This window comes from Nothobranchius furzeri, chromosome 14 (assembly GCF_043380555.1).
Source record: "Nothobranchius furzeri strain GRZ-AD chromosome 14, NfurGRZ-RIMD1, whole genome shotgun sequence".
In the NCBI taxonomy this organism is placed as follows: domain Eukaryota; kingdom Metazoa; phylum Chordata; class Actinopteri; order Cyprinodontiformes; family Nothobranchiidae; genus Nothobranchius; species Nothobranchius furzeri.
This window is the reverse complement of record NC_091754.1, coordinates 15,203,735-15,231,355: the sequence shown is the minus strand read 5'-3', so window position 1 is coordinate 15,231,355 and position 27,621 is coordinate 15,203,735. Positions and strand designations below refer to the sequence as shown.

Sequence of the window (27,621 nt, the reverse complement as noted above, 5' to 3'; positions counted from 1 at the left end):
TCTAGTGACCAGAAACTACGGCCATCGGCTAACCAACTCCTGAAGCATTCCTTTATCCCAAAGAAGGCAACAAATGTGAAATCTCGAGTAACACACTGAAATATGCTGGTGAAGGTTCTCAGTCATCCAGGTCATGGTAATCCAAAGGGTTCAAATGAAGGCAACTGGACTTCTTTGGTTTCTTGAAGACGTTTCGCTTCTCATCCGAGGAGCTTTGTCAATTATAACTGGAATATGGGAGTCAAGCTTATAAGCTGTAGCTGTCTGTTACTTAACGAGCTAAAACAAAAGGCGGGGTATCCATTGTAGTTTTGGCTCCTCGGATGAGAAGCGAAACGTCTTCAAAAAACCAAAGTCCAGTTGCCTTCATTTGAACCCTTTGGAATAACACACTGAAACTGTAACTAAATGGGACAGTGTACATACTATTAACCCTGGCATTTGTTCTGTGACCCACCGTGCTGTAGCGTGGCTATGGTACTATAGGAAAAGCTTTAATTTAATATCAAATACCTTTTCAAATGGTATAACTTATAAAATTTAAATGAATTTCAAAACTGATGTACGTACATCAATATTCTTTGAATCCAAGTGTTTTATTAATGTAAATTATGGCCCGTAGAGCTTAGTCTGACCCACGATTTCAATGTGCAAATGCTCAGAAAAGGGTTTTAGAAGAATACTCCTGAGGAATGTCTAACATTTGAAACCTGCACAAATATTAAACAACCAGTTTTTAGAATCAAGATGGAATTTTTTAAAGTTTATTTATAAAACTGAATAGGAGAAAATGTTATAGATTATTACTTTAATCTTTTTCCAACTGCTATTTCATGTAAAAATCTTCACATCAGGTACATTCCAGGTTTAGCACACTGGAATAAACCAGAAATGAATAAAGAACAGATTTTGTACAATGACAGAGGAAATTTGTGATAGGGGAATTCCATCCACACATTTTCATCTGCTTATCCAAGGTAGGGTCGCAGGTTAAACAACCTAAGCAGAAAGACCCACACTTCCCTGGAGAAACAGTCCCTCCAGCGTGTCCTGGTCTCCTTCCAGTTAGACATGCACAAAAACCTCACCAGGGAGGCGTCCAGAAGGCATTTCTCATTCACTGCCAGCCATTTCCTGATCGCTAACGGCCTTCGCTGCCAGCGTTTCTCAGTTTTTACAAGAGTCACAGAACGTTGCACACTAGGATTATGTCGATGCCAAAACAACCAAAACAAAGCGGAGACTCACCTCTTTCATCAAGAAAAATCTGTGTGTTTCGAGCGTTATCCGTTCTTTCATAATCCGTTATTGAATTGTGATCGGCAGATGCTTTTCCGGTTCACGCCTCACTTTTTTTACAGGAACGGCCCAAAACGATCTCCTAATACATGGATGGTCTGCTTCCTGATCATGTGACGTATGCGGATGAAGATCGGCTTCAGGGCTGAGATGTTTGTTCTCTCAGCGCGGGGGATCGTTCCGATGCTCAAACAGTAAAAAAAAAAATGCAAATGACGACTAGTCGTCACTGGCAGTGAACGGTTGGATCTAAAATGACGACTTTAGTCGTCAATGGCAGTGAATGAGTTAACCAGATGCCACCTCAAATGGCTCCTTTCAATGTAAAGGAGCAGTGGATCTAGTCAGAGCCCCTCCCAGAGGACCGAGCTTCTCACCCCATCTTTAAGCGAGAGCCTTGTCATCCAGCAGAGAAAACTCATTTTGGCCTCTTTTATCCATGACCTCGTTCCTTTGGTCACTACCTAAAGCTGGGTGACCATAGGTGAGAGTTGGAACTTAGATCGACCGCTAATTTGAGAGCTTCGCTTTCTAGCCCAGCTCTCTTCACGACAGACGAGCACAACCGCATTACTGTAGTGATAAGGGAATGAATACGTTTGCCATGTATTTTCTCAACAATTTAAACCACTATTTCAATAGGCTGGTTTTATGCACCTTATGGGAACTTTAGTATTTCCAGTTTTTATTTTAGAGGCAAACACTTTGGCTTTCAGCTTAACATGTTTATTTATTTGGCAGACGCTTTTGTCCAAAGCGACTTACATTTTTTTTTAACCTATAGGGCATGTTTTGATCTGTGGGGGAAACCGGAGTACCCGGAGGAAACCCACGCATGCATGGGGAGAACACGCAACTCCACGCAGAAAGGCCGCAGCAGAGTTTCGAACCTGCAACCTTTGTGCTGCGAGGCAACAGTGCTAACAACTGCGCCACCATGCAGCCGCATGTTCTACGAGGTTGTCCTTTTATTGGCACAAATTACTGATTGAGATAGTGTTTTTGTGTATAGTAGAAACAACCGTCATTCACACAATGACACACTGATCAGCAAAATAAAACTATGTTGTAGGGTTTATAGTTTTCTTGGTATAATTACAAGCAGCTCCAAACCTGAGTAGTCATGGAATAACATTTTTTAAACATAGAAAAAAAATTATGTACATTTTTCTCAAATTTCTTTTGTAAACAAGCAGTCTTCTTTTCAATCCCTTTGATAACTAACATGCAAGTCAAATGCACAGTATTTATGTCTGAAAAGAAACCAAGACAATAAAGTAATTTAGGAAATGATTTTGCATCCATCAACAGTATTAAACGAAATGCCAGCAAACAAGCCATTTCCAGCTGGTCATCCGACTCCTTCTACACGATCACACATGATTCAATTAAATAAAGAAAAAGAAGAAAGTGCATCTTCCACGTTTTTATAGAACTTGTAATACTATTTTCTCATATGAAAGTCTTACATATTGGGAAGGAACTTTTCCCGATGAAGGAGATGCACTCAACTTATGTCACACACATCCGTCTTTCCACATTCTTTGACCCATTCGAGGAAAAAGAATAATTGAGCAGCAATTTGACACCAACAAAGTCAAAAGACAGTCTGGAAGCTTAACTCGTCTCAAAATCAAGACCTTCTACAATACTTTTGATTGCAGAACGTTTCTCCGATCAGTAAAGGGTTTATAATCACAAAATAGTTATTTTTCCTAGGGCACTTGACAAGAAGGTCAGCATAGTCTAAAGTCTGAGTTGTAGTTTGCTTCCATGTGCTGGCCACGACTATAGAATAGTGTTTTTAGTGTCTCTGTTCTCCCACTTCGTGTGGCGATTCACTAGGAGGGGGGAACTGCTGAGCGGTCCGCAGTCCACCTGGGTATGACAAGGAGGAAAAGGATGGGAGGGAAGTTAGACAAAGAGCTGTGAGCCAGACGAGACACACTGGTACAGGAGAAGATCAAAGAAAAGGAACAGGGAAAGAAAAGGATTAAGTACCTGCAGCAACAGCACCACCTTTGGAGATTTTGTTCACTTTGGAGCAAGAGCTTGAAGAAGAGGATGATGGGTGGTGGTTGTGACTGGTCTCATGGTACATTCTCTTACGGGAAGAGGATGAAGTCAAAGGGTTTGATGGTTGACCAAGTCCCTCCATGCCGACCAGTCCCGGAGGACCACGTAGTAGACCCACGCCACCCCCTGGGGCCTCTGTGCCTCCTCGACCATTGCCACTGTGTGTGGTGGGGTGGCTGTGCTTGTGGGAGCGATGGAGGTTGTGATCTGCTCCACGATGTTGCTTTTCTTTGGTCACCAGAGGGCTGGAATGCTTATTCTTGCTGCTGTTGGCAGACATGCCTTCATCTGACGAGCTGTGGCGTTCCGATAAAGACATTTTTATCTTCATCTTGAGCTCATCTTTGCTTGGTTGTCCACTTTTTTCTGTCAGAGAACTGCCACTGGAGCCAGGAACCGCCAGGCGAACTTTAAACGAGCCTTTGTCTCGTTTCTCACCGTAGTGGCGCCTATCATGACCAGAGGCTGAGGAGGAAGAGGCTTTGATTTTCATTGGGGAGGCAGCGATGTTACCACCATAGGTTAGATGAGGCTGTGCATGCTTTCTGTGATCTACTTGGGTAATGTTGGATGGTGCGTTAGGAGAAACCAAGTCCACTTTCATGTCACAGTCCATTACACCCCCAAGATGCTCCAGCCGTTGCTTCTGGACAGGGACAGTCAGCTCTGCAGAATGTTTTTCTCTGTATTTATCCAGAGACAGCTTCTGGACTGAAGGTTGTGGATGAAGAGGCAGAGCCGATGGAAGATAAGGAGACTGAAATGCTAGGTTCTGCTTGCCCAATCCACTTTCACCAGCTCCTTTTGGTTCCTGTTTGACAAGGTTTAAATCTATAGTTTTTTCAGTTTTAAAAGGCGGGGGGTGCTGAAGCAAAGACAAAGTGGAAGTTTGTAAAGACAGCATAGGCTCTTGGATAGGAATGCTGAGGGGTTCCTCTTTCACACAGGTGGAAGGGTATCCAGTCTGGCACTGGTCCCCCTGGGGCCATTCGTTGTGGCTAGCTGGATTGTATGAGGCAGCCATGCTGTCCAGAGACAAGGGGGCTCCTCTGGAATGTCCAGGCATGGGCACAGGGAAAGCCGCGACTGCTTTAGAAAAGCTCGAATTGGATGAGGGAGCCCCAGGAAGCAAGACATCACTGTGGTCCTGAAGCATCGATGGCCCAGGGAATGAGTTGTCCCCCTGCTGCATGTTCTCGAGCTTGGGCTTTTTGGCAGCTTGTGTTGCCTAGACAACAGATTTAAAAGATTGTGATTAAGTTCATATTCTTAAAATTTGTGCTACAGTGAGCTATTTAAAAAAAATTGCAGCATGAAATCCACTAAATACTAGGGCTGGGGGTAAACGATTATTTTTAAAACGATTATTCTGACGATTATTTTATCGAATAGTCGACTATTCTAATGACTATTTAGAAAATTAATCTAATGATTATTTTTCTATTGCACAATTAACAAAAACCAGAAAATCTCAATAAATTCCTCAAAAAAATTGATAAATTCTTATTGTAAGAGAATAAACACTACAGGCCTTCCATTTTGTATAACACTGCGTTTATTGTGTTGGTTGGTTATGTTCTGGTGACGTGTAGAACTTGGGAGTGCAGGCTGCTGCCTGAGAGGTGGTAGAAGATGGAGTGTCTCCATGCTGCTTTGTTTTGGTCACTTATGTGCGTGAGGCGAGTGGTCTTACGGGTTAAACCAAACTCAGGTGGTATTTTACACTAAACCGAAAACCCACAACACTCTAAATGTAATGAAAGGGAGATCTACACCACAAAAAAGATGAACTCTAAACCAAAACATACGTAACAGCTTATCCCAACGCAAGAAGCTGTTAGCGAAGATGCTAACAGTAGCTTTACCAACATTAAGTTCAAGTTACCAAGTTTAAATAAACCAAAAACACCCGGCAGCAAACAGACCAGCATGGAGGAGAGACTGCTACCACCAAAACAGCTCTCCTCGTGTCTGAAAGAAGCTCCTTAATGAAGGGAGAAGCGCTCCCGGTGATTTTCTGCATCTGCGATAGACACGAAGCAGCGCATCTGACCCCGGAAGTTGTTGTCCGTTGCCGGGAGACGAAGGGGCAAAACAGGAAAATAATCTAGTAGTGGACGGACGTTGTTCCGGGTCTTCGGTATTTGGCGGAGATGTTAGTGAAGGCGGAGAAGAGGGCGAACTAGAGGAAAAACAGGCAGATTCTTCCTCTATTTACAAACTCCTGGGGATGCAACAAGTGGGCGCGGTGCGTCGACTTCCGGATCTGACGTCGACAAATTTTTAGAATCGAGCCGTCGACTTCGTCGAGGCTTCGCTACAGCCCTACTAAATACATAGTATAAGTTAACTGATCCCATACAACAGGGATTTTAACAGCATGGTTTAAGTTTAAAAGTATGTACATAATGCATGAAGTCATAAAACACCATTAAGCTTAAAATGGCAAGCATCTTACCCTCCAGTTTCGTATCCTCTTCAACCTGCTAGGAGTCTTCTCCAAAATCTGCAGAAACTCGTTTGTCAGCTCTGCAAAACAAATGAGCATTCAGTCATTTAGAAAACCGTTCTAAGTGAAAGCCATGGACAAGATCTGAAATAATTAATGCTACCATCTCACCATCAAGCAGCTCGAGGGTTACAGAGCTGTCCACATACTCCCACCAATGCTTCCCATCAGTAGAAACTGGAATCTCCCAGTTGGACCACTTGCAGGCCAAATGAATGCATACACAGGCAATCACTGTGGGCTTGTATTGGAGGCAGAAGGTAGTGAGGTGTAGACTGTGGGATATACGAGGGCATGTGAAGAAATAATTCAGGCCAGGGAGGGGGGAGGGTCAATTCATCCCACATGTGGAGAAAAAACAAAAACAAAGAAGGGGCAGATTGTGTTAAACACTGCAGGCGTGGGGTCCTAATCAGTAACATTACTGACAACTGATTATGTAGACAATGAAAATGTTTAAATGTTAAACAGCATTTCATTTCACTTCTGATCTATGAAAATGTTGGTCTTAACTGGAGAACTCTGCTTGCTGATCATCTGAAACACTGAGATAACGTGTCGCTAGGTGAAACGAGTCAATAATTTCTGTAATTATCTGACAAAGATCTCTGACTTCACTTTGCTGGGTGTCATTTATTTATTTGTCAGGTATAACCAAAGTGAGCGACGCCTGAAGTTACACACATTCAAACCAAGTGTCTGCAAAGAGTTTGAACACAAAAGTAAACAAACACTTGGAGTCACTGGGAATACAGCATGATAACTATTTTAAAGACCAAGTCTCCGTTCCTTTCTGCAGAATGAAAGCAAGTACCTCTGGTGAAACAGCTTGTGTATTTACTGCACCAGAGGTTTTACTTATTGACTAGAGTTTAACTTCTAAAATCACACACATACTTTTAAATGTAAGCAACGTTAAACTTTGTATAAACTTAAGAGCATTCACTTACTCATCTACCAACTAAATCCTGCTACTTTCAACCAACTGTATCAGAACTTTAGATGTGGTTAGTGCCTTTCCTCTAGCAGATGGCAGTAATGAACAATGCTCAGCTATGCCAGTTCAGGGCTTTAAGTCCCATTAGTCATCCCACCCACACTGGTGAAACCCATCTCCGCATCTGACCCATCCCTGTGGGGAGCATCGAGCTGCGGCTGTGCTCGGGAACTATATGGTGGTTTAACTTCCAATCCAAACCCTTACAGCTGAGTGTCAAGCGGGGAGGCATTGGGTTCCATTTTTAAAGACTTTGGTATGACCCGACCGGGATTTGAACCCTGGTCTTCCAGTCCCAGGGTGGACACTACCACTAGGCCACTGAGAAAGTTTACTGCATAAAGAAACGTGCTAATGTTGGACTTGTCCGTTCTACACCCGAGCACAAGGCCATTTAGTTTCCCCACCATCTTATCAGGACCATTTAAACAATATAACTAACGCAGTGAGCGACCACAACTGGATATTTATCTCGTCATGGCGGCCATCAGAACAAGACATTTCTAATTAAAAAAGGATTTACAGGGTATCTGCAGGTTTAAGGGAGACAAATTTAAGACTTTTTAAGACCTTTTTTAAGGCCACTCTGACCAAATTTAAGCTATTTTTTAAATGTAATTTAAGCTATAATTTCCAGCTATTGCCTGGAACCGGTGCTAACCACGTCGCGAACGTGGGATTAGCCATCCAGTTACCATTTGACTTGCACTTCCCCATGGCACAAGCTCCCACTAGCTTAACCAGCTAATGTGCTCATCTAAAAATAGCCCCCATTCACAACCAACTGGATGTGTGCGGTTCCGATTTTGTCATTATCATTCACAAAAAATGCTGAACACTAACTAGAAATTCACGAAAATTTTATAGAAATGAAATAATTTTGTTTATTGGGTCTTTGGTAATTTAAGACCTTTGGGAACTGTACTGAAGGATTATTTGTCATTTTTAAGGATTTTTAAGGCCTTAAATATGGAAAAGCAAATTTAAGACTTTTTAAGGACCTGCAGATACCCTGTAGTAAACCATCAAAAGTATTTAACCTTCATGTGTACATTGCATTACTTGATCACTAATTGAATTGTTTTAACCGTAAATAGCTGCACTAGTCTTTAAATATTAAAAGGCTTCAGTTGTACTTGAAAAGCTCTTAAAAAGTTTAATCCTATTTTATGTTCACGTTTAGGCTTTCATCTCACTTGTAGTAGCTCTAAACAACTATTCAACATGGAGCGGCTAAAGTGGACCAATCCCAGCTAAAAGCATCAATGTAATGTTCCGAAGGCTTTTAAAATGAAGCATTATTAGCTTATTTCTTGATCTTCTAATAAAAGATGTAAGACTAAACAATAAATCTGCAATTAACAACAAGTTACAATTACAAAACTGTAATTTAAACAAAGTGACATGATAAAAAAACTTCAGAAATTAATCTGCAGTACTTACCAGAAAGACCTCTACGAGAAATGTTTACATCTGTGAAATCTTTAGCGGATATTCAGGCTACCAGTGTCTTTTAGAATTATGCACTTTTTCGCAACCGAACAAACGTGTGGTTTTCAAGCGCACCACTACACTTCACATTTTGCATTCAACCCATCTGTGCCAACACGTGCTCCCTTGTACAATACACCGCACTGCGACTGGGGCCGGTAACGCTACGAGCCACCCTTTTCCCGCTACCTCTGAGGAAGGGAGGGGAGCTGAGGGGAGGAGGCAAGCGTCCCAACAACCACCAGTGCATGTAGGGCCGGTTGGACACTGAAAGGGTACCCTGCATTACAGGAAGCTATGGTGTGCAGTCAAAGTGCAATAAAGGAGGGGCAGGATAACAACCTGTTGGTAGCCATGAAATAGGAAGTCTGTGCCAGATCCTTGCTTGCTGTGAAAAAGAAAAGCACAAAGACAAAAAAGGGGGAAATTAATATATTTTGCATTAATAAAGTAATTTAACTTAAGATTTACCATTCTTAAGTTAATTTCAATGAACCAAGCCAAGACCAAGACTGAGAAGATGACCTTTTTTTTTCTTTCTTAAAAATGAGCCATGGAGCAAATTTCAAACTAAAACTCCAGATTAATTTTATGGTAATGGTTTGCAAGAACTTTATGCAAAAATAAATCATAGCCAATAGATTTGGTCCATAAATAATACATTTTTGATTTTCCTGTAATGCAGTTTTTATTGTTTTAATCAAGAGTAACCTTTAGATTATTTGTAAATAACCAGTTTTACACACTGCTTTGTCATGTAAGATTTTGAGCTAATTTGGGGTCATTTTGGCTAAAGTAGCTTTTACAGTTAGCAGTATATTGATATGTTTCAGTAACTATAACATTTGTACAAGCCAATTTCCCAACCGTTTCCAATCTCACAAACGGAACCTTTCCAAAGCAGAATTGAGTATTTTTTCAGCCACGTGATTAAATAAAACAGGCCATTTTCTGACAAAGCATTTCTGGGTAATCCGTCTCAGTCTTGGCACCACTGGGCATTTTTTTAATGTTACATCATAAACCAAACTCAACAGAAAATCAAACGCTATTGCGGTCAGGTGACCATTAAATCAGCATTGTTTTCACCCTCATCCCCACCCCACATCTGAGGTGGGACAAACAAGAGCAAAGAAGGAAGCCTCTACCTCGCACTAGCTGGGTACATTTCACCACATCAGTGTGTGGGTGATCAATAGTAATTTCAAAGCCTGGAACAAAATACATAACAGGTGAGTTCAACACAAACAGTGGGGAGGTGACATGTTACTTTAAAATTGCAACAAACCAGAGAATCCCTCAACTTTTAGCTGGTTTTTTTTTTGGATTCAATGTGGTATTTAAAAAATGAATGAAGAAATTTGAATGCCAATTATTCAGTGTATGAGACTTGTTTGTTTTTGGCAGGCAAAAATGTCTCATTACAAAGTTTAATCAATATTTCAGTCCAAACGGTTCACCACTCTAGTCTCGTAAAGATTACATTAAAAAGCTAATAGTCATTACAAGAAAATAACATGTCACCTTTACATGTCTCAGTAAAATATGACATTGACAAGCCAACCACAGAGTAGATGATTAATAATTTTAAGGCTGTGATAAAACACATTTAATAACCAATGACACATGGTTTTATTTACCGCCATTAACCAGCAGTCATTTCTGTAAACAAAGCTCTCAAGTCATCCACTCCAGTCACCACTACTTACCCAGGGTCTGCAGCACTATGGATTCAAGTATCACCAGCTCTTGAGCTTGCTGGAGGTATGCCTGAAGTTTGATAGACAGTCATTACAAAACAATTGTAATGAGTCTATTAATCTAAACCCCTAACAAGTGCTTTAACACGGCCAGACATGGACTCTACGTATGGGTGGGTGTTAGGTACACACCAACTGCAAGCAAGTGCGGCGGAACGTGACACAGCCATTTTTACATAAATGAAACCGTAACCAGTAAGAAAAAAGAGGAAAAACACAACCTTAAGAGTTTTTAACCTCGAGAAACCCAAACTTACATTGCTTTTTGTGTCTAGAGGAGGTTCTTGTGAATTTAAACAAGCATGTGCAACTTTGATCACATGCTCAAGCTTACGGGGTTGCTCTTCAACCTTTGCAGCCAAAAACAAGGTGGTTGGAGATATTACCTGTAAAACAAAAACAAAACACACAATTAAGTTTAAAAACCAACTTGCAGTGGGTCAACATAATCGTCATATTTAAAATACTTACATTTCGATGGAATTTGGCGAAAGAATGCTGCATATAAAATCTATGCATATAAACAATAGATGTGTTTATTGTTAATTGCGAGCTGGAAGGTGGTCAAGGAAGTTTTTATTTAGCTGGGGCCTCATTTATCAAGCTTGCTTACGCACAAAACGGAGTCGGAAAACTGCGTAAGCAACTTTCCACGCAAACTTTGGGATTTATGAAAGAAAACTTAGCGGAAAAATGTGCGCAACTTTAAGTTGACTAAGGACTTGGCTTACGCACATGTTGGACATGGAGAGCACCTGCAGTGCTGCTGCTGAGAAGGATAAAATTATGAAATCCTGCAGCATTATCACTTGTACTGCTTCGTTTTCACACAGAACAAGACCCCCCACACGCACACCCTGAAGCGCAGAATACGGAATGCTGAATATCAGCAGGGGGACAGATTGAGACGGAATGTCATGCGTCTGTGTGCTGTCACTGTGACCCGAATGATCATGCACCCTGGCAACTTATGGGCCATTCCCATCATCATCTTCACTTTGTTTATACTCATGATTTAATTTTCTACGTTTATCACTGCTATTGTTTTTCGGATGTTTTAATTGGTTAGAGGTATTTGCCCTGATCTTTATCATGTTGTACAGCACTTTGTGATTTATATCTCTGAAAGGCGCTATATAAATAAACTTTTACTTACTTACGGGGTCGGCCCGGGTAGCGTAGGTTGTTTACATATCTGGGTGGCCTGGTATTTTTCCGGGCCAACCAAGGCTCATTCTCAGCCCTCTTCTCGAGGGGGTCTGCTTCAGGCCGACCAGCGCCAACACACCCAATGCTGACAGCAAATTTACACCTTCCATTAGAGCAAGCCTCTGATTGGTGGGAAGAATCAGCCCACATGGGCTTAAGACAAGGATGTGTGGAATCAACCGGGCCAGGCTGGGGCCGACTGGGGCTACCCGGCCCGGGCCGACCCGGTACAGCTGGGAATGGCCCATTAGACATGAGAGATCTCTGGGTGATTGGTTAGCACGCGTGACTTTCACCTGGGAGTCTGGGGATCAAATCCCGAATGGACCTTTCCATATCCGCCACAGATCTCTGAAGAATTCACAACATTGGCGGCTTCAGCAACGCTGTGCCACCCCGTGGATTTTCTCTGTTTTGCAAAAGCACTTCCTTTCATTTCTCCACCTCACCCACAAGTACCTCAATTTCTGCTTCTGTGAAATTGTGCTTCCTTGATCTGCCTTGATCTACGATCGCCATCGTCATTGGCGGAGAGCTGCAACAGTCGGCTTTTGTATATGCACGAGGTCCACAAGGCACTTTGCATTGACTATTTATGGCAATAAGTGGGCGTGGTGAGGGCGGGATGTGACTAAAAAGCAGCTGAGAACCTTTCTAGATACTTTCTGATTCATGAAGCGGAGATTGCGTGCAGCTGTGCGTACTCCATGTTTGACAGATCACAAACCTACTTGGCACAAGTACATTTTTTTTTTTTGCTGAGCTTAATTACGGTTTTAGTACGGATTCTACGCAATGTTTGACAAATGAGACCCCTGGACATTAATAAAATACACAGAAAGGGTGTTACATTTTTAAAATAAATTATTTAACCATTTCAATGCAAATGTAAAACTATAGAGTACAAATTTTCATCAGCAATAAGGGTGGCGAGGACATTTATTTTGAGATCCTTCACAGTGATAGACATTGTTGACTCCAGATGTCACTAAGGCCTAGTCCACACATAGCCGGGTTTTTTGAAAACGAATATCCGCCCCTCCAAAAACTTGCATCCACACCACCTCGTTTTAAAACAAAACTCTGTCCACACGTACCCGGATAAATACGTTGTTAAGGACATGCCAGACCTGTAGGCGGCAGTACTTCCCCCGTTCTTAACCTCGTCCTTCGTCTGTGGTCTTCCGCAGGGAGCAGTAATTCCGCTTGCAAAAACAAACAAGCAAAAAGCGCTTGGACAATTGATAAAGCGAGCGCAGCTCTGAGGGCATCCATGCTGTCGGCTAGTGTAAACACAGGTCGCACACGTGATGTCAGCATTTTTTTGTCACGGAAAGCGACGTTGCGGACCTTAAAACTCCGGTTTTGTCTGTCCACACGCAGACACCCAAAACGGAGAAAACGCAGATCTTCACTTTGGCCGGAGTTTTTAAAAAGATCAGTTTTCGTGTGAAAAAACTTCGTTTTCGTGTGGATGACAGGCCAAAACGTAGAAAAATATCTACGTTTTGGCAGATCCCCAGCTACGTGTGGACAGGGCCTAAAATGCACCCTGGGTTGTTAATGTGGATCACATAAGAGACGTGCCTGAGATATATAGCACTATAAAGTAAAAGTGAAAATTTCATAACAGAGATGGTTGAGTGAGACTAGTGTTGGAAAGGAGTATGCCACCAGAGACCCTTTATAAAGAATGTTTCAGATGTTTCCTTGCTCCAGCATTTCTGAATTTATGGTTGAAGCACCTGTTAAGCACATCGTAAAGCCTGCTAATCACCACTGATTCAAATCAGGAGTGTTGGAGCAGAGGAACGACTGAAACATGCTGGGTAGGGGAGTCCTGATATAAACCGTGCCTTCCTGGTGATACAATATACAACATAGCACATGCTATTTAATAAGTGATGTTTAAACATCACATAATTTTGACATATAGCGTTACCAAATTATTTGTTTTGCCACATGCCAACTTCAGAAGTGTAAGAAGTTTAAAATCAAAATACTATTTATATTTACGAACAAACGTCTTCAAGATCCTTTTTTCCATTAAGATACTTTACTTCAAGCATTGCCACCTAAATATAACCTATTTTAAAAGGATTTAAAGAACCCTCCATTAAATTACGTAACGAAAGCACGTGCCACAGCGCGCTGGACAACCACTTTAAAGGGGAGACGTTCATCAAATTAAACCTACTTAAAGTCGGTAAACGACGGACACATTTTAAACACATCGAGTAGAAAATAAGACGAGCAGCCATGTTAAAGCCTATTATTAGCGCATTTTAACTAGACCACACCGAACCCAACCCGTATTGATGGCCTTTGGAACGCTAACAGTTAGCACGCTAATAGCAGCGCGCTAAGACGGCGACACACCTAAACGATAACGATAGCAAGTTAAATGTTAAAAAGAATGTTTGCTGCAATTAAAAACACGTTAAAGGCACTTAAAAGTTCGCACTTTCTCTGCCCAACATCACCTTCGGGTTAGAGGAGCTAATGGGCCCAAACTGTTAGCCTAAGCTAACGAGAAGCAGCGTGTTACTAAAAGGATACACGTTGAGTCTTTGACCCATATCCTGGATCAGGTTCGCCGCTTGTTGCCGGTAGGAGAGTTCTCGGTCTGGCTCTACTCCAGAGCGGCGGGACGGCGTGTTTTCCAGTTGTTCCCGAGTGAAATACCATTTCGACGAAGAGCCCCGGCATGCCGCCATTACTCCGTAATGATCACTTCAGCGTCAAGAAAGCGGAAGTGACGTGTAATCTGGCCGAGAAACAACGTACGGGTTAGATTCTTACTGCCACCTACTGTCCAATACCACTCACTGCAGCTCTCATTAAATTGTGTGGTTACGCAGAAACATGCTGTACACATTTTATCAGCATATTTTAGCAAATAGGCTAGATGTACTATGTATAATGTCGTCTAAATACAAATCTTACAGTTTAAAAAATGTACCTTGCCACCCGAGGGAGTTATTAATTCATAAAAGCATTTAGGCTGGATGCATTTCATTATATATTATTTTGTTACTGGACATAAGAAAGAGAGGAAAATGCTTTGTAAATACTAACCAGTTAAGATGGACAAAAGTTCATTTGACAGAACAACTTTATTGTTTATCAAGATTTCTTGATTTTCTATTTGAAATCATGGTGTACAATATTAAAATACACAATTATTCTAAAGTACAATTAAATAACGGATGCATTACCAAACTAAATAATTCCCATCAGTAAAACATCTGTGTGTATATATATATATATATATATATATATATATATATATATATATATATATATATATATATATATATATATATATATACATATACATATATATATATATATATATATATATATACACATACATATACATACATATATATATATATATATATATATATAGGGTATATATAACTCTGATTTTCTGCTCTGTATCACATCAGACTCCTCACCGTGACACGAAAAAATGACAGAGTCTCCCTGAACACTTTTAGCCCCGGAGTTTATTTTAGCACCATTTTATCCTCCATGCTCACCTGTCCTTCGTGCTGAGTGACGTTTGTGCTTTGGTGGATTGGGTGTGCACTCCAAGCGCTTCGGACCCGCGGTAAAATTCTGCCTCCTAGTTTGATTGACAGCAGCTTTCTCCGCACAGTTTATGCAAGATTGAAACTGGAATTGGGAGACTGTCAATAATGCGGGACAGGAGTCTCGATTTGCGGGATGTGAGAAAAGTGATGAAAATGCGGGACTGTCCCACACAATACGAGAGAGAGCCATGTCAACCAACACAGCCCCACAATGCCCAGAACCTTAGTGAACTTCAGGATGTATCTTTTTCACCCGAGGGCCCTTGCCAAGAGCAGCTTTATGACCACCTCAGAGATCTCAGCATCAGATAGAGCCCAACCCAAAGTCCACAGATTCCACTTACTTGCTGGAAGACATGCCGGTGGGATTGAGGAGGTCTCCATAATACTCCGCTCACTGATCCACTATGGCCTGAGTTGAAGTCAAGTGCACACCGTTCCCACTATAAAGTGTTGGTAGCGCACTATTTACCCCTCCTGAGGCGCTGAATCGTGGACCACAATCAGTTCAAAGCCCTTGTTCCATGGTCTCATCAAGGAGTCCCTGGAAGGATTGTTCTCCAGCACACCCTCCATGGACTCCAAAAGGTGTGGGTAATCTGACCTGCAGCTTGGTGCATATACGCACAGACAGTAAGGATCCATCCTCCTACATGTAGGCAGAGGGAGGCTACTGATTCACTCACTGGGGTAGACCCCAACATGCAGGCACCAAGATGGGGGTCAAGCTGGAGTTTGCCCACTCCTGCGCTGCACCTCAGTTAGGGAAACTCTAGAGAGGTAGAGTGTCCAGCCCCTATGAAGGAGACTTGTTCCATAGCCAGAGCCATGCATCCAGGTGAGATCGACTATATCAAGCTGTAATCTCAACCTCATACACCATGTCAGACTCTTTCCCCACCAGAGTGGTGACATGCCACGTACCAAGACCCAGCTTCTGATGGACATTGAGGGGAGGGTGCTGTCAGTTACTTCCTCTGCGCCACAGCTCTCCTGATCCACCAGATGACATCTTAAAGTGCATTTTTTTTAACAAGAGTGGGTGGATATAATGCTAGGGGGGTGAATGACTCTTTAATTTATCAGAAATGAACATTGTGCATATTGAGAAGGTTATTATGGATTATTTGGAATGTTTTTTAATAGAAACAATAGATTTTTAGATATTTTGAATATATATCTTCCTAACAACTGTTTAAACAGCCTGCCCTAAGCGGTGTGCAGATGTACTCCTGCAGCACTAGTGATGGGGACACCCCTTCATATGTGAAACCATCAGCTGACTGACAGATGGTACAAACAATGCTTTTGTGTTATTTCCAGCAACAAAAATGATATTAAACATTGTTTCTCTCCCTGTCATTTTCTCTTTAACACTCATAACACTGGTAGGCTAAAAGCACACCCTGTTGTAACATAATTATTATTTTTTAGCAGACGCTTTTGTCCAAAGCGACTTACAAGTGATAATCGGCATATTGCCCTTGAGGCTAACAACAACAATAACAACAACAACAGTGACATCAGTCATGGAGAGGAGGGAACAAGGAGTGGACAGTAGAGAGGGGAACGGGTGCAGGGAAGGTGATAGTTTAGAAGATGCTCTATGAAGAGCAGGGTCTTCAGGAGTTTCTTGAAAATTGAAAAGGAAGCCGCTGTTCTGGTCGTGCTTGGAAGGTCATTCCACATTTGTGGAACGATGCATGAGAAGAGTCTGGATTGTCCTGAGCGTGGTGTAGACACTGCTAGCCGACTATCCTGTGATGACCGGAGCGGCCGGGCCGAGACGTAAGCCTTTGCAAGAGGATTCAGGTAGATGGGAGCCGTACCATCTCGGACTTTGTATGCTAGTGTTAGCAATTTGAATTTGATGTGGGCTGCTAGCGGTAGCTAGTGGAGCTCAATGAACAGAGGGGTAACATGTGCTCTTTTTGGCTGATTGAAGACCAGACAGGCCGTTGCGTTCCAGACCATTTGAAGAGGTCTCACAGTACTGCCTGGAAGACCAGTTAGAAGGGCATTGCAGTAATCGAGGCGGGAGATAACAGTAGATTGCACCAGGAGCTGGGTGGCATGTTGTGTTAGGTATGGTCTGATCTTTCGTATATTATACAGCGCAAAGCAGCATGAACGAGCAACAGAGGCAACATGATCTTTAAAGGTCAGGTGTTCATCAATCGCAACACCCAGATTTCGAACTGCCTTTGAAGGAGCCAGAGATAGGAAGTCATTCTGGATTGAGATATTGTGCTGCATGGATGGTTTTGCTGGGATGACAAGTAGTTCAGTTTTAGAGAGGCTGAGATGGAGATGGTGGGATTTTATCCATTTTGATATGTCAGAGAGACAGTTTGATATTCGTACAGAGACAGTGTGGTCGTCCGGTGGAAATGACAGATAGAGGGTCATCTGCATAGCAGTGGTAAGAGAAGCCATGTGATCGAATGATCTCACCCATTGAGGTAGTGTATATGGCAAAGAGAAGAGGTCCTAGTACAGAGCCCTGAGGGACTCCTGTGGCAAGATGGTGCATGGTAGAGGATTGTCCAAGCCAAGATACACTGAATGATCGTCCTGTGAGGTATGATTCAAACCAGGCGTGTGCTTTCTCTGTGATGCCCATGCCAGAGAGTGTGGACAAAAGGAAGCCATGGTTGACAGTGTCAAATGCAGCCGATAAGTCGAGCAGGATAAGCACTGACGATTTGCCTGTCGCTCTAGCTTCTTTTAAGGATTCCGTCACTGCTAACAGAGCCGTTTCAGTGGAGTGGCCCTTATTGAACCCAGATTGGTAAGGGTCAATCAGACAGTTTTGTGAGAGGTATTCTGTGATCTGCTTGAAAGCCACCCTTTCAATGATTTTGGACAGAAAAGGGAGGAGAGAGATTAATAACATTTGGGATGGCACTGACCATCAGTCAAAAAAACTCATGTTGTTGGGCCTTTGGAGTGAAAGAGTGAAGGTTATAGACAGGGCCGAAGTGGACTGGTAATCTGAGTTCTTGAGAATCCAATAACGACCGGTCCTCTGGGACTGTTGGATGTACTCCAAACCGGTGGATGAATGCACCCCCACCACCCTTGCGAGTTGGAAATCCCCGTCGGAGATCAAGCTGACTGCAGCAGCGATCAGACTCCTCCAACCCGGTCAGAGTTTGCTAATGATCTATATTTCTGTTTGGATATATGTCTAGCTCCATCCTCCTGCCTGTTGAGCATCTAACCATTTAGCCACTGGCTGTTCAGGTGCTGCTGCTGTCATTGCGGGAACATGCACAGTGTTGGATAAATCGTCTCTTTTTGTGTCTCCTCTGTGCTGACGGGGCTGAATGCGCTGTGCGTCTCACGGCAGTGATGCACCTTTGGCGCAAAATGCGGACCTTCATGGAGCGCGTGTGCGACGTATCGGGAGTGGCTGCGCTGGGCACAGACTGTGGATGGCTGATGTTGGAGGGACAGATAATTTTTTAGAACTCGGGAGATTTTGACTAATAAATGACCCGAAAAACTACCACTGCGCACCGCCTAGAAAAAAGTATTTAAAAAAGGTATACCGAGAGGTCACAGAGTTTGAAGTGGCGGAGCATGTTGCTGCAAACCGAACCCACTTAAAGCACAGCTTTCAGTCCATATATTCAGACTTTCAGTCCATATATTTAGACTTCGGTCCATATTCAGAAGTATTGTGGTGTGAAGATGTTAGATCCCGGGGCGTTGGCCCCAGGAACTAATGTCGTTGGCAGCGGTTGAATCCTCCGGCCTGGTCATCGCCGGACGGTAAACGTCTGGGGGGTCGTCGCTGTTGGCCGCGGCGCTCTCCATGTCCCGGCCCTGGCTAACTACAGGAGGCGGCTGGCCTCCCCTCCTCTCACCAAAATGCCTCTCCTTTCGCTGGCTGTCTTCACCGCCAGCAGCCCTAAACAGCTGCGATTGACACCCACCCCCATCACCAGGGCTCTGTGTCCGCTCAGGCAGTCCGACTGTTCTCCCAACCACGAGCCTTCCCCTCCCCAGTCTGTTTATCCCTTCCCGTGCCCTCATCAGTGCGATAATACCTCACACCTCCGCCCTCTTCACACCACAGTATTCTGCTATAAATATATAATAATTCCCTGAACGGCATGCCATAATATATATATATATATATATATATATATATATGAGACAAGGTGTAGTTGTTACCATTAATCTCTCGAAATATTCATTGAAATGTTGAAAGTGAATGAAATGATGCCCAGTTGTTAATGTAGCGTTGTTAAACTACATACTAGAATCAACACTGTTTGCTATCAGTTTGGTTAGATCCTGAGAAAAGATCCAAACAAGTTAACCATGAAGCTTCTATTTTATATAAATATCTAGGATATTATATATTCGATCGAAGTTAATATGCCAACGAGCTTGGTCTATTTTTAATCCAAAGATTAATGTGTAATTTAAGATAATACAATTTAATAGCAAAAGTTTATTTATTTAATCAGAAGTTAAAGGAATCTTTGCTTTTTCAATAACCAGAAATATACACCATTCTGTGTTTAATTTCAAGTAGAGAGTCAAGTTTTTAAAGTTAAGAATTTATTACTAACACTTTTAAAAAATGACAATTTGAAATGACAATTTAGAAATGACAATTTTTAACTGATTATTTGATATTAAACTTGTTTTAAAGGCAAACCTGCGACTGAATGAAAGCTAAAATGAAAACACGAGTTTTTTGGACGCGTGAATGAATATCAGAAAGTTGCTTTCAGCGAGAGAAGCGTTTCTGGGTGGAAAGTTGTTTTGCAGCTAACTGATGGTTATTAGAAGAAACAGCATACAGACACCATCTGTCAGAAGTGTCTACCTCACCAGGAGACCCTCTTCTGGATCCGAGATGTCAGGTGGAGATGGTTTCCTCCAGGCACGAGGTTGGTAGAAGGACCCTAGTGCGACCAAATCGGTCCTGAGATGTCTCCTTGGGTCACTCGACTGGTGGAACTATTTGCGTCTCAAAATCAGTAACTCTGAAGGAGTTTTGCGTCAGCTGGAAACAGGTGCGTTTATTCGGAGCAAGTCTATCGGCGTGACAGAATGCTTAGTAGAGACTCGGGCGGCCGTCCCTCGTCTCCTGGTGGGTTCAAGAACTGAACTTTGCTGCGGGATTTTTAGTTTTAACAAAACCCTCAGAACACGCCCACTCAGCATCAAAAAGCTTGGTCATGAGTAAAGACATTTGATGATTTTACCCTTTACCCTGGATATCCCTTCTGAATGAGGCTGGTTAACGTGCGAGATGACCTTCTGGTTTGCTGAACACACATTAGGATTATCAACTATAATCATTATTATACCCAAAGCATAATAAGTCATTTCAGTAATTAAAATACATTTATACTGAACCAAGAGATTATTGATGATGATTGTAATAACAGTAATAAAGTCAACAGTTTATTAAACTTATTTTTTAAAGTTATTATTGTGAACTTGAAGTGTCCTTCAGCCTGGGACGGAACAGCAGCAGATAAAGATGATTTTCAGCAGACATCATGGCTCCTTGCTTGGTTAATCCGTGGGGCAAAGTTACAGTCGACCCAGCTTGACCCAGCTGGGAAAATGTGACCTTTGTCACAAATTAGAGGCCATTCATGACGCTACATTAATAATTTTGGCAGCTTTTAAACATATAATCATAAAAATTGGGTCTAAAATACATGGGAGGGGTCTATGGCCCAATACCAATACTTGCACTGCGCCCTGTGGTCTTCTGTGAAGTGCACTTGGAGGAAATGCCTATTAAGGCAGCGAGTGTGTGGTACACAAATGTGCAAATATTTACCGAATTGGGACAGGGAGCATTGCGTCATCAACCGCAATGCATGCCTGGATGCTGGTCGCTGTGCTATTTTTTAAAAACCTTTAACAACTTTCAAACAAACAAACAAACAATTCTTTGAAATACATTTATAATAATTGCTGCTTTGTCTAAAACATTCAGAGCATAATTAATTAACTACTTTCACTTGAAAATACATATTTTCTGAAAAGGCACTTGAACCTTTTTTCCCGCTGCAATGGATTATGGGTAATACCCTTCCCCCAAGTCCACATTGATGCAGACTTGGAAGCGAAGCCAAATAAGATGCAATATTTTCTTCTGAACTGTGAGGACAAAATGCATTCATTGATCTGTAACGAGCAGTTATAAATCTTTCGCCACTCAAACATTGTTTTACACATTTACCTCTTCACTTGCTGCCAGTGATGAAAGGGAATCTGATGTGCTTGTCATTTTGCTGGAGGCTGAACGATATGAAGTACATGTTTAAAAATGGTGCTCCCTGGGATTTTTGACCCTAATGGCCATCCCGTTGGTAAGGTCTTACTTGAACAGAAAAATACAGCGTGCTTGCAAAGATTTAGGTATGTCGCACCCTATTGCCAGGAAAAAAACATGTCACTGTAAGAGAAGGAATTCAATTTGATGGATCTTCTTTGCATTGCTCTGCAAATGTCATCCTCTAGTTGGAGCTGATGTTTGCCTGTGTTATTTCATAAAAACTGTTCTTGTTTCAGACCCAAGAATTCCAGAGCATTTCCAGCAAGTAGTTTGTCCTGCAAAGTAAAGAAAACATAGACAAAACTTAGAAAAAAAAAACCCTGAAATGATCAAATGTTTTTACTTCTGTTTCTAAATTTTCTATTTGCTTTTTTCAAACACCTGAAATTTTCAAAATTTATTTACATTTCTTTACAAGACTTTGTGTGGTAGAGTTCAGTTTAAATACTGTGACTCTAAATGTTGTCAGAAGACATTTTTAATACCTTAAGTGTACCATCAAAGTCATCCATCGACTCAATTAGGGATCCAGGCTGCAGCTCACCAAGTGGAAATGGATAATCTGTTCCCAGCATCACTTTGTCCTGGAAAGTGAATTCAGAGTCTCAGCAGCTTTGAGTGCAGCATTAAGATGCAACCAGGTCAGGTTCAAGTAAACAATCGCTACACTCCTTTGGTATGAGTTTAAGCTATTTCTCTTTAAAACACGTCTTGTATGCCAATTAAATTACAAATTCAAGCTCAATTTTCCGTTTCTTTCTTCCCTGTGTCCTGTCTGGCTGTGAAGCAAACAGAATTGATCTGAATGCTGGTGACAAGCCTTACACATTTACTCTCGGGTGGAGCATCAAAGCATCTGCTTTTAATGTCACGCCTGATACTTAAAACTTCATTGTCAGTGTTTTTGGATGCTTTTTAATTCCGACCAGACACGAAGACAGAGGTGAAAGAGAAAGGAAGAGACAAAAGGAAGAGTGGGGAAGGTTTCCACAAAAACAATCAATGATGAACAATAGTCTGCTTCTAGACCCGCAGAAAGAGAAAAACGAAGAAAAAGGGATACACAACTGTGTGCAAGCTATCACCGCGTCAACCTACTGAGGAAATATAAAATAAACATTGTTTTGCTAAACAATCACACGATAATAAATCACAGTGCATTTAGTGCCAACCACAGCCTTTAGACATGTGTTGAAAATGCCCAAGTCCATACTTAAGAGAGCACCAATCGCTACACTCCTTTGGTATGAGTTTCAGCTATTTCTTTGTAAAACACCTCTTGTATGCAGATTAAATTACAAATCAAGCTCACTTTTCCAATAACATCGACTAGCAGCTTCAGGGAGATCCGATCATGAACCAAGGAGTCGGTGTAGAAGGAACCAAGGTAGTTACGTGGACTGATCCGATTGTCGACCGCACACAAGTCAGGGCGAACTTTGTGGCCATGCTCAATTCTGCCAACAGTGAATGGAAAAGAACCACCTATAAACAGATGGACAAAGATTTTAAAAAAGGACAAACAAGGTTTCTCAAACTAAAGTCTTAATCTGCGTAACGCGGAAGAGGATTAGGGCCACTGAAAATAAAATAAAGAGAATTTTGACTTTTTTCTCAGAATTCTAACTTCAATAATCCTGATGGGAAAAAAGTCAGAATTCTCTTTCTTAACTTTTTTCTTTTCAGTGGCCCTAATCCTCTTCCCTAGTGCAATCTACTCAAACAAATCAAACACGGAAAATCAATTTTCTTTACCTCCATGAGCAAAACAGACTTTCAGTTTAGGAAATTTCTCAAAGATGCCTCCAAAAATCATTGAGCAAATAGCCATTGTTGTCTCAGTTGGCATGCCTTCAGGAGACAAAAAGAAGAAATAAATAAGATATACGAGATTAGCAGCAGAAGGAATGAGTTAAATAATCCCTGCTCATTTAAAAAAGTTTGATTAATCCCACTGTAGTGACTTGGCTTCTTTTTGGGCTTCTTTTGCCAAATATTTTTGGTTTCTGTTCCATCTCCCTCACCTACCAGCCAGGGAAGCCAATACTTAGCCATCCTTCCATCTGTCTGCATGTCCCATGGGTGGACAAATATGGAGCAGCCCAGCTTTTCGGCTGCCTGTATGGTAAAAAAATGACTGTAAACAAACCAACTAAAGATAAAACCCATAAAAGAACATACAATCATCAGGATCATTGTTCATGCTGACGGGGGATTTCTCACAGCGTAGAAAGGAAAGAGTTCGGAGGCGTTGAGGTCCCAGTTGTTGATGTGCGATCCAATCTGCACACCAGGGAAGCCCAGCTCCTTCACACAGCGTGTCATTTCCATCACGGCCAAATCAGGAGCCTGCATGGGCAGCGTGCCGAGGCCCACAAACCTCTTTGGATGGCTGTGCACTGTCTGGGCCAGATCGTCGTTCAAAAGGACACAGAGATCCAGCGTGTCGTGAGGTTTGGCCTGCAGGATCGAGTACAGAAACAACAGCTTTGGATGTTCTGCAGTTCCTGCTGTGGTTTTAGGATCAGCAATAAACCAGCTGTTTGTGACTGGAGCAGTGAACTCTTACCCAGTAACTGAACATCACAGGCACTGTTGAGAGGGCCTGAACGGTGACACCTGCACGCCACCAACAAAAGCGTCAGCTAAAACGAAACCATGAGTGTCATTTCTGTTGTGTCTGTTCACACACCGTGTTGATCCATGTCTTGTATGCGTGCACTCGCATCCCAGCAGTTTTCTTGAATGACCCGGAAAAGCTTCCCGTCCTTCATCATCTTTGCCTCTCCCTGGAACACAGCGTCAGCGTCACTCACTGCCTTATCGAACATAAAGTTCCTTTTCAGACTTTGTAGAGATTGCTTTTTTTGATGGTAGTGTTGAAGGCTTCGAGACCGGTCTTGGTCTCTAGATCAAATTTTAATGTTCTTTGGTCTTGTCCTGGAATCAAGTGCGTTTTCACTCGGTCTTGTCTCGGTGTCGGACTGGGCGGACTCTGGTTGTTTTTAACAAGACCGGTCGACTCGAGACCGCAGCTGAAAGGCTTTTGTCCATGCCTTATTGATGAAAGGAAAACCACCTAAAGTCATTGGTAGTGTAACAATTTTCCCCAGCTGCCATAGACACCAACTTGCAGTGGGTGGATGCACTGCATGCTGCAGCACCACAATGACACACACCTGAGTTAAGCTCTTCTTAAATCTCAGCTTTCATGGAAAGAAACTGGACTTAGAGGTCTTTGCCAACAAGCCCTTTGTGGCTTCAGGGTTAGGGTTAGGAACTACACAAAGCCTTCTCCATTACATCCCAAAGATTCTCAGTAGGGTTCTTAATCCAATTTTAGTCGTTTCTGCAATCTCCTTAAGCCGGGCGTACACTGTGCGACTTTTTCACTTTTTTGAGCCGATTTTCCACTCGTGCAAGAATCCACGACATCGGGGCGAGTTTTGCGCCGAGTGTCGTGTAGTGTACAGGGGTTTACGAGAGGCGATTAACACCACGTGACCAGCTGCCGATCAGCAATCGTGAGGTCGCTCGGACTTCTGGCGTGTTTAATATTTCGCTCGTCCCTCGTGAGGGTATCGCACTGTTGAAGCGGCGCTGCGAGCAGCTGCGGCCCAAAAAGTATCAGAACCGCTCACGGCGCATGTGCAATCCTGCATCAACGCCGCTCGCTATTTCCCTAATAACACACGCTGTTCGTTTTTGTTTCTACACGTTTTTTTACTCACAAAGATTGTCAAGAAAGCGTGTTTGTCGTGTTCATGTCAAATTAAACTGATCACAAAACACAGATTTACTTTCTTTATTTCGTTTTCCTCATCCAACCCCCATAAATCCCTGTGTGTCCTCCTGCAGCACTCCCGAAGGACAACAGGCAAGACAAGATAAAAAAGTCAGATGTGTTGAGTAAAAACTGCTATTTTTAGCATATTTTTAGGGCCGACGTGTTGCTACCAGACGTACAGTGTGAGCAGTCAGGTCGCATGCGAGAACTGGGTCGTGCAGTGTGAGCGCATGACTCGTGAGATCTGCTCTGCGAGGAAGTCGTACAGTTTGAGCTGAAGCTGAACACTACGAGTGAAAAAGTCGCACAGTGTACGCCCGGCTTTAGATGTTTCTCTGCTTGATGCATGCCAACGATGTTGCCCTTTTCAAACCGACTAACGTATTTTCCACGACCACCAGATGTGTCTTTTGATGTGGTTGTTTAAGATATGAGAAGTAACTCATCACATCAGTTGGGGATAAATAACTTGTGAGCAGCTGAAAGCCCATGCGGTAATTATCCAACAGCAGGCTTGCACCCATTTGCTTACTTAAAGGAGACTTTTTTTGTTGCCATGCAGTGGATCTATATATTGTTTTTCTTTCATTATAATTTTTCCTTTGATATATATGGTCTTAGCCTTGTCTCGGTCTCGGTTCTCTCTGATTTTGGTAATTTCAGTCTCGGGTGGTGTGGTCATGTTGATGACTTGGAATAGTTTGGCTCCTTTCGGGGTTTAAAATATATCCACAAGGGGGCAGCAGGCAATCAATTCTTAATAAAACCTGCTCTTTGTTCTTCACCCCTTTTTCAGAACTTTTTTTTAAATAATAACCCATCAAGTTACGTAAAATCTTCCTAAATTTCTATAAATCATCAACTAATTTCATCCTCCTCTGCAGCTCATTTCACAAGTCACTCAACCGCCTCAATGTCATATGTTTTATGAATCGTTCAATAACGCAATGGTGCACATGTGCACATGTGGGTTGTGTGCTGCCAGTGTTATCCTGCTGTGAGCTCAGCAAAGCAAACATAACAAAACTTCCCTGTGTTTTAGTTTCTCCTGTAAAAAAAAGAGGACTCACTTTGCAGTGATGGTGAAGCTGCACAAACCCTCCGTATCCGTATCTCTGCAAGACACAAAAATCACCCCAATGAAATACTAGTTATTGTAATGTATCTCACACCTTGGTTGTATTTTATCTTGACAAAAGCCGTGCATGTAAATAATCACTCATGCACCTTGCTGGAGGCCCCTTTTGCAGATTGTTTGTTGCGTAAATGTCCAGAAGTCTGAAATCTGCTCTATAAATAACTACTAGCTGAGGCTGCTGAGGCGTTTGCATACACATGAAACTGCAAGTGATGTTTATTAAAGTACAGTCAAGCTTGAATTTGATATCTGAGCAGATCAGCTGTGTCAAAATATGGTTTCTAAAATATAATAAAGGGATAAATAGTTCAAGTTGATGAAGTTTCTATTTTAAATTCGAGGTCCTGAGCCACGTTCAACAGCTTGAATCTAAATTTTGGTTTTAGAATAAATTTGATTTTATGTACTAGAAAAGTAGAATAAGATAAAAGACATTAGCACACCCTCCATCTGTCCAACAGAGTAAAAAAGACATATAAACGGTGGAACGAACAGACCGAAGCCAAGGATTATTGATTAAAGTTTAACCATCCGTAGAGAGAGCAGATTTACAGAGTGAGCTGTTAATCTTCTTGCTGACACGTCCGTGAAAACAGATCTTTTTCATGTTTCTGTCATTAAACTCAACCCGTTTTACAAAGAAGTAACTCAGACACGGAGGCGTTTAACCAACAGAAACCCTCAGATGTTTACAGGCCAAGCAAATCTGCTCCGGGGCGAGGCGTCAGGTTATAAAAGACTCGTCTCAGAGTTCCTACCTGCTTCAAGTCGGGCCATTCTTTTGGTAAAATATGATTGTGAATATCAACCTTCATCCTTATATATAGTCAGGCTGGAGCTTCAGGTTCTTTGCAGCAGCTGTGAAAACAGTCCCTGCTCCTGGTTTGGAGTCAGTGACCGACAGGTGAATGACTTCTGGGAAGAGCTGGTCATTTATTATCTAACATATCCATAAAACGAGATGAAAGTCTAATAATTTGCATGACTTGGGTATTCAGTAACATAAGTTTTGTTTGGGGGGGGGGGGGGGGGACTTCAATCGCTTTAATCTAAGATAATTATTGGAGCAGAAATACGATTTTATGAGTGCATATATCTGATTGGGACTTCATGGATTGTTTTTTGCTTGTTCCTTATGGATTTCTTCAGAAATATAGAAAACATTAAATATTAAATTGTGAATATTAACATTTTTGTTGTGCTCTAATGTTGTCCCCCATTCTAATCATGGTTTATCAACATTTAGCTCAATTCAGCAGGAATATTTAAAGAAAAACTTTTCTTACAAAACAACTTTAGTTGTAAAACAGGAACAACAACAGATTTTCTGAAACTATCACTTGATAGTAATTTGATAGCTTCTCCCTTCTCATGTGAAGTCATTCTAATCTCACACAGTCTAGGTTACAACTTTGCATAAAACATCTGATGTAACTT

At 42.0% G+C, this 27,621-nt stretch overlaps 3 protein-coding genes across 6 annotated transcripts in view; 1 reads left to right on the top strand and 2 right to left on the bottom strand.

The window, feature by feature from the left end:
- The window catches only part of LOC107390166 (arylsulfatase H), a 30,173-nt gene extending 26,104 nt beyond the window's left edge, over positions 1-4,069 (top strand). For both annotated transcript variants that reach the window (XM_070543937.1, XM_070543938.1), the window contains one exon: positions 6-4,069. In XM_070543937.1, the coding sequence (XP_070400038.1) occupies positions 6-99 (94 nt within the window). In that variant the 3' untranslated portion in view covers positions 100-4,069. The remainder of the gene's footprint in view (positions 1-5) is intronic.
- Positions 2,356-14,110, bottom strand: ccnt2a (cyclin T2a). 3 transcript variants are annotated; one of them, XM_015966734.3, is made up of 10 exons: positions 13,901-14,105; positions 10,604-10,685; positions 10,390-10,518; positions 10,082-10,142; positions 9,521-9,583; positions 8,715-8,760; positions 5,996-6,159; positions 5,834-5,904; positions 3,301-4,603; positions 2,356-3,177 (listed from the first exon to the last, which is right to left on the bottom strand). In XM_015966734.3, exons 1-10 carry the CDS (start codon positions 14,056-14,058, stop codon positions 3,104-3,106), a joined length of 2,151 nt encoding a protein of 716 aa, XP_015822220.1. In that variant the 5' UTR covers positions 14,059-14,105; the 3' UTR covers positions 2,356-3,103. The 3 variants fall into 3 exon arrangements, 2 of the variants coding, with proteins under 2 accessions (XP_015822220.1, XP_054603029.1); XR_001573501.3 differs by lacking the exons at positions 2,356-3,177; positions 3,301-4,603; positions 5,834-5,904 and having other exon boundaries at positions 6,021-6,159; positions 8,325-8,760; positions 13,901-14,110; XM_054747054.2 differs by lacking the exons at positions 8,715-8,760; positions 9,521-9,583; positions 10,082-10,142; ... (1 more) ...; positions 10,604-10,685; positions 13,901-14,105 and adding an exon at positions 8,325-8,673.
- Positions 14,111-20,868: 6,758 nt separating this feature from the next.
- On the bottom strand, positions 20,869-27,105 carry acmsd (aminocarboxymuconate semialdehyde decarboxylase). Its single transcript, XM_015966735.3, has 10 exons — positions 26,943-27,105; positions 26,117-26,161; positions 23,952-24,048; positions 23,829-23,878; positions 23,483-23,719; positions 23,284-23,377; positions 23,015-23,110; positions 22,572-22,744; positions 21,745-21,843; positions 20,869-21,534 (listed from the first exon to the last, which is right to left on the bottom strand). Exons 1-10 carry the CDS (start codon positions 26,997-26,999, stop codon positions 21,472-21,474), a joined length of 1,011 nt encoding a protein of 336 aa, XP_015822221.1. The 5' UTR covers positions 27,000-27,105; the 3' UTR covers positions 20,869-21,471.
- Positions 27,106-27,621: the final 516 nt, after the last annotated feature.

Coding starts and splice junctions, on each gene's coding strand:
- ccnt2a (XM_015966734.3), bottom strand. CDS start 14,058: ATGGCGGCATGCCGGGGCTCTTCGTCGAAATGGTATTTCACTCGGGAA. Junction 10,686..13,900: donor ATGGGTCAAAGACTCAACGT/GTATCCTTTTAG, acceptor ACCACCTTCCAG/CTCGCAATTAACAATAAACA. Junction 4,604..5,833: donor AGAGGATACGAAACTGGAGG/GTAAGATGCTTG, acceptor TCTGTTGTCTAG/GCAACACAAGCTGCCAAAAA.
- acmsd (XM_015966735.3), bottom strand. CDS start 26,999: ATGAAGGTTGATATTCACAATCATATTTTACCAAAAGAATGGCCCGAC. Junction 24,049..26,116: donor AGCTTCACCATCACTGCAAA/GTGAGTCCTCTT, acceptor GCTGTGTTCCAG/GGAGAGGCAAAGATGATGAA. Junction 23,378..23,482: donor AACTCTTTCCTTTCTACGCT/GTGAGAAATCCC, acceptor TTTACCATACAG/GCAGCCGAAAAGCTGGGCTG.